Below are 6,783 nucleotides of genomic sequence, written 5' to 3' on the forward strand. Positions count from 1 at the left end.
TTTAGGTTAGATGGGCTTCAGATTGGTTTCACAGGTCGGCGCAACATCAAGGGCCGAAGGGCCTGTACTGCGCTGTAATGTTCTATGTTCTATGTTCATACATTCCCACACTGTATTCCATCTGTCACTTCCTTGTCCATTCTCCTGGTCTGTCCAAGTCTTTCTGCAGCCTCCCCGCTTCCTCAACACTACCTTCCTACCCACTTTTGTGTCATCTGCAAACTTAGCAACAATGCCCTCTGTTCCTTTGTTCAGATCATTAATGTATAACATAAATAGTTGTACTGCCAAAACAGACTCCTGTGGAACTCTACTAGTCACTGGCTACCGTTCTGAAAAGGACCCCTTTATCCCTACTCTGTGCCTTCTGCCGGTCAAACACTCCTCTATCCATGCCAACACCTTGCCTCTAGTACCATGGGCTGTTATCCTATTTAGCAGCCTCCTGTGTGATATCTTATCAAAGGCCTTCTGGAAATCCAAACAGATCATGTCCACTGGCTCTCCTTTGTCTAACTTTCTCATTATCTCCTCAAAGAATTCCAACAAATTTGTCAGGCATGACCCTCACCGGCTTGACAAAGCCATATTGACACAGTTCTATTTTACCAGGCACTTCCAAATACTCTGCAATCTCATCTTTAATACTGGACTCTAAAATCTTACCCTGCCATTGAAGATTGGGTCAGTATATGGAAAGAATGCGTTTTTTTTTCAGGCAAATGACATCGGGGCAGATGAAAAGCAATGAGTAATTCTCCTGACAGCCTGTGGACCCACAGCTTTTTCAGTTATTAGGAGCCCAACTTTCCCCGAGACCACAGATACTAAAACCTTTAAGAGTTGATGAATTTAGTTAATGAATATTATGACCTCAAGCCTCCTCTAATTCTGAGGTGTTATTGGTTTTGGCAATTCAAAAACCAGGTAAAACTGCACCAGATTTTTGACTAAGTTAAGATGACTGGGAGAGGAATGTGACTTTGGTTTAAACCTTAATGAGACGCTGAGAGACCATTTGGTATGTGGGATTAATGATGTAACCATGCAAAAGCACTTACTAGCTGAAGCCCAGCTGGACTTCAAACAGGCACTACAACTGGCTTTATCATTGGAAAATGCAGCAAGTGGAGCATCTGAGTTGCAGGGCATTCCGGTGGAAGTGGACACCCTCATCAGTCTGACTGAGCTTGGGGAAACAAGGTGTAGAGCTGGATGAACACAGCAGGCCAAGCAGCATCAGAGGAGCAGAAAGGCTGACGTTTCGGGCCTAGATCCTTCTTCAGAAATGGGGGAGGGGAAGGGGGTTCTGAAATAAATAGGGAGAAAGGGGGAGGCGGATAGAAGATGGATAGAGGAGAAGATAGGTGAAGAGGAGACAGTCAGGTCAAAGAGGCAGGGATGGAGCCAGTAAAGGTGAGTGTAGGTGGGGAGGAGATAGGTCAGTCCAGAGAGGACGGACAGGTCAAGGGGGTGGGATGAGGTTAGTAGGTAGGAGATGGGGGTGGGGCTTGAGGTGGGAGGAGGGAATAGGTGGGAGGAAGAACAGGTTAGGGAGGTGGGGACGAGCTGGGCTGGTTTTGGGATGCGGTGGGGGAGGGGAGATTTTGAAGCTTGTGAAGTCCACATTGATACCATTGGGCTGCAGGGTTCCCAAGCAGAAGATGAGTTGCTGTTACTGCAACCTTCAGGTAGCATCGTTGTGGCACTGCAGGAGGCCCAGGATGGACATGTCGTCTGAGGAACGGGAGGGGGAGTTGAAATGGTTCACGACTGGGAGGTGCAGTTGTTTAGTGCGAACCAAGTGTAGGTGTTCTGCAAAGCGGTCCCCAAGCCTCCGCTTGGTTTCCCCGATGTAGAGGAGGCCACAACGGGAACAGCGGATGCAGTATACCACATGAGCAGATGTGCAGGTGAGCATCTGCTTGATGTGGAAAGTCTTCTTGGGGCCTGGGATGGGGGTGAGCTTGGCCTGCTGTGTTCATCCAGCTCTACACCTTGTTATCTCAGATTCTCCAGCATCTGCAGTTCCTACTATCTCTGACCTTGGGGAACACTGTTGAATGAAGGCAATTGCATGTCCTCACTCAGGTCATATCCTGAACATAGGGACTCTCGATCAGCCCCAGCAAAATCCCAAAACAAAGCCAAGCCTCAGCTAAACGGTTAAAATTTTCCTCAGGATCTAGGCTGGCAAACCATTGTAGTTGATGCCAGTATGTGCACTCAAGACAGCAAAAGAGTTCCATTCAACCTAAATTGAGTAAGGGAACTCGTGGGCCAGTAGCCAGGAGAGTGCAGATCTTAAAAACTACACTAAAGTCTGGTTTGGAACAGTTAAATTGCTTAGCAACATCCAAATCAGAACCAATCAAAATAAGCATCTGGTTAAATGGTCACCCAGTTCTAATGGAGGTCGATACTGGTTCTGCAATCACTGAAATGGCCGCACCAATCTTTAACAAAATTCGCTCTGGACTCCAAACCTCAAGTTCACCATGGCCTCGGATAGACTGAGAACTTGTACTGGGGAAACTTTACAGATTAAGGGTACAACTTCAGTTCCATCCCTTATGAGAAGCAGCTGGTTCAGTTACCACAGATTGCAGTAATAGGCTCAGGCCCAAGCTTGTTGGGATGAAATTGGTTCAGAAAGATTCAACTAGATTGGTCAACATTTCTTGGTTAGAAAATGGCTGCCTGAGTCAATTAAATACCCGGCAATTTTTCAGTCCCTGGACCTTCCGATCAAAGGAGCCAAGGCCACCTTGCATGGTGACCAGGAAGCAATGCCATGATTCTGTACGGCCCACCCAGTGCTATTTGCCTTACAGACAAAAGTAGAGGCAGAAATGAGAAGCATGGAAAGCGAAGGAAACATCAAACCAGTCCAGTTTGCAGAATGGTGCAGCACCGGTCTTACCGACTGGGAAGCCCAACGAGTTGGTTTGTCTTTGTGAGGATTTTAAACAAAATGGGAAACCACTTTTCACTACTGAATAAATACCCAATTCCTCACATAGAGGGCTTATACACAAAGTGGCTGGCAGCCGGGGTGGGGGCTATCCTTCATGAAGCCAGGAGCACTTGCAATTGCGGTTGGATGAGTATTCCCAAACAAATGCCACAGGCCATAAGGGTTTGTACCAATATACAAGACTGCCATTTGGGATATCATTAGCCTGTGTAATTTTTCAACAGATGATGGAAAACATTTTACAAGGTTTACCCAGGTCGCCATTTATCCACATGAGACACTAATAACAGGGAAGACCAATAATGAGCACTTAGAAACTTGGACATAGTCCTTGGACGTTTCTACCTTGCCAGCATATGCCTTGGAAGGAACATGGTGTGTTCCTGGCACGCCAAATGACCTACTTGGACTACAGAGTCAACAAGACCAGGTTATACCCATTGGAAGATACAGTGAGGGTGAACGAAGGTGCCCTGGCTCCCTTGCCTGTACTGGAGCTTAGGGCTTTCCTCGGGCTGATGAATTATTACAGAAAGTTCAAACATAACCTGGCCTCCATCCTGGCACCTTTCTATCAACTCTTAAAAAAGGGTCAGCCTTGGAAATGGTTGCATAGCCAAGCCAAAGCTTTCAGGTAAGTGCACAAACAGCTATCATCCTCTAAGGTTTTAGCAAACTATCATTCCAAGTGACATCTGATATTGACAAGCGATGCCTCCCCATATGGCGTCGGGACAGTATTAGCTCATAGGTGGCCCAATGGAGAGGAACACCCAATTGCATATGCATCCAGGACTTTGGCTAATGCAGAGTGTAAATACGCCAAGATAGAAAAAGAAGGTTTGGCGGTCATATTTGGAGTCAGGAAGTTCCACCAATACGTTTATGGACATAAATTTGTAATAATAACAAACGACAAAGCCCTGCTAGGTGTACTTAAACAGTACAAGGCAGTGCCACCCATAGCTTCAGGCTGAATTCAGTGGTGGGCTCTAACACCAAGTGTGTACAGTGCAGCATTCCTTCGGCACGGACTTTCCAACATGGGACTAGTTCAGTTTAGGATATCTGGTCAGTGCGACAAGTTGGACCAAAGCGTCTGTTTCCATGTTGTGTAACTCTATGAATCCCTCAGTGCTGTTCCTCCAACTGCGCTGTGCTCCTTCAGTAGTGTCCTCCCTCACAAGTGACCCTCCAATGATGTAGCACTCCCTCCATATTGACCCGCAGTTTGTCTAGTGTACATGATGTGGAGGTGCTGGTGTTGGGCTGGGCTGGATAAAGTCAAAAATCACACGTCACCAGGTTACAGTCCAACAGGTTTATTGAAAACACAAGCTTTCAGAGCCTCACTCCTTCAGACTAACACCTGGAGGAGGAGAGAGGCTCCAAAAACTTGTGTTTTCAAATAAAACTGTTGGACTATAACCTGGCGACATGTCATTTTTGACCTTGTCCACTCCAGTCCAGCACTGGCACCTGGTGTTGTGAGATTTCTGACCTAGTCCAATGTACTGCATTGGTTAACCGTAGCTCATTTGCCATCACTTTTCTGTCAAGGTTCAAGTGCCACTTCAGGGCTCTCAGAGATTCCATCTTATGAACAAGCACTTGGACACGAGGTCCAGCTGACCCCACAGTTGGGCTTTAATTACCCAATGTCATGATTTCAAATTACAGGAGGAAGTGTTTTTTTGTGTCTCTCAAACAGATCACCTAGTGATCACTACACTACCGCCTTGCAGACCGTGCTTCCACATTATATTATAAGCTTGACCACACTTCAAAAGTACTAAATTGACCATGAAGCTCTTCGGGATGACTTGTGGTCTGTAAGAATGCTACAGAAACGCAAATCTCTCCGAGTCCTAGCCTTGAATATGGAGCAATAGAATACTGCATAGTAACTAGCTCATCACTGACCTTGTTGTAGTGATGCTGCAGCAGGAGCCCCGGCATGGCCATGCAGCTGTGTCCTCTGTTGGTGTCTGGGAATGGGCACCGTGATCCTCACACAGGCCAAGCGTGGCAGCACTGGGAGAGGGGGGGGAAAGAGAGAGAGAGAGAGAGAGAGAGATACATACAGAGAGATAAACATCCAAATTACAACAGTCCCTCAGTCCATGATGAGTTGGCCCACTCACTCTGCCGCCATAATCCTTCAACAGCATGTCCTTGTAAATGTGGAAAGTATTTGTTATAAACCCAGAAGAGGGCCATTACTCTCAGACCGAGCCCAATAATCCTTGCCGACCAGCTCTACCCCTCTGAGCGGAGAGAGTCACTTACCAATCCTCAACAACCTCATTATCCGTCTCCTGCTCACTTTCAACAAACTTTATCAACACGGCAACAGTCTCCTATCCTCATCAAGATGGCGATCCGGACTACACCCGCAAGCGGAGCCCTCATCAAGATGGTGCCCCTGTCGGCACGCCACCCAAATTCGCCCTCATCAAAATGGACCCCCGAAAACACACTTACGCCTCACCAAGATGGCGGCCCGCGCAGCAATCGCTTTATTTTTAAACGTGTCCAAATAAACACTTAAAGGAGTAAAAATAAAAGTGTTGATCCGGGGTAACTTTCTGTAAATCGTTGTTTTTGACGGAGGCTCAGTACTGAGAGTGGGTTATTTACCTTTGCCCTCAGGTGAGTTTTTGTTTTTGGCCAGTCTTTTATCGATTTTTTTTTGTGGGAGCTTGCTTTGTGCAAATTGTTTACTTCATCACTAAATAACTAGACTTCAAAAATACTTCATTCGCCCTGAGGAGTTTTGGCGGGTTCTCAGATGTTTTGAAAGGTACAACTTTCTATTTGATGTTGCGAGTCGGTTAAATAGAAACAAATACTGCAGACTCTGTAAATCTGAAAAAAGCACAAATGCTGGAGAAGCTCAACAGATCTGGCAGCGTCTGCGGTGAGAAAAACTGAGTGACCAACCTGGTTCTGGCCACTTAGTGGGTGTATATCGTACAGCATGGACGCAGACCCTTCGGCCAAATCGTCAACACCATCCAGGTTTCTTAAGACGTTCATGTATCTGTCCAAGTATACTTTAAATATTGTAATTGTAACTGTACCCTCTAGTTTTAGACTCCCCTTTCTAATCCACAGATGTGCAGGTCAGGTGAACTGGCCATCCTAAATTGTCCATAGTCTCCAGGGATGTGTAGATTAGGTGGGTTAGCTGTGGGACATGTAGGGTTACCGGGATGGGATGGGATGGGGGGGGTGGGATGCTCTTAGGAGAGTTGGTCTGGACTTGTTGGGCCGAACGGCCTGTTTGCACACTGTAGGTATTCTTTTCTACACTGGGAACAAGACCTTAACTATTCACCTTATTTTATGCCCCTCATGATTTCATAAACCTCTATCAAGGTCACCCCTTAGTAGGTTCCTACACTCCAGAGAAAAAGCATCCCAACCTATCTAGCCTCTCCACAAAACTCAAACCCTCCAGACTGGGCAATATCCTTGTAAATCTTTCTGTACCTTTCCAAGTTTAATAACATCCTTCCTATAGCAGGGTGAGCCGAATTGTCTTGTACAGCCACACCATGATGTTGAAACTCCTGTACTGTTTAGACTCATAGAGTAATACAGCACGGAAACAAGTCCTTCAGCCTAAACTGGTCCATGCTGACCACGGTGCCCACTCAGCTAGTTCCAATTGCCCTCATTTGGTCCATGTCACTCTAAACCTTTCCCATCCAAGCACCTATCCTAATGTTTTTTTAAATGTTGCGATTATACCTGCCTCAACCACTTTCTCTGGCAGCCCATTCCACTTACACACCACTCTC

The 6,783-nt window shown here is 46.4% G+C and overlaps 1 protein-coding gene across 2 annotated transcripts in view; it reads right to left on the reverse strand.

The window, feature by feature from the left end:
* mrps2 (mitochondrial ribosomal protein S2) overlaps nucleotides 1-5,396 on the reverse strand; it is a 20,702-nt gene extending 15,306 nt beyond the window's left edge. Inside the window, exons 1-2 of one of the 2 annotated variants that reach the window (XM_048613821.1) lie at nucleotides 5,267-5,396; nucleotides 4,901-5,011 (exon numbers count right to left, since the gene is read on the reverse strand). In XM_048613821.1, the coding sequence (XP_048469778.1) occupies nucleotides 4,901-5,011; nucleotides 5,267-5,285 (130 nt within the window). In that variant the 5' untranslated portion in view covers nucleotides 5,286-5,396. The other variant, XM_048613820.1, reaches the window with a different exon arrangement.
* Nucleotides 5,397-6,783: the final 1,387 nt, after the last annotated feature.

This window comes from Rhincodon typus, chromosome 28 (assembly GCF_021869965.1).
Source record: "Rhincodon typus isolate 14 chromosome 28, sRhiTyp1.1, whole genome shotgun sequence".
NCBI lineage: Eukaryota > Metazoa > Chordata > Chondrichthyes > Orectolobiformes > Rhincodontidae > Rhincodon > Rhincodon typus.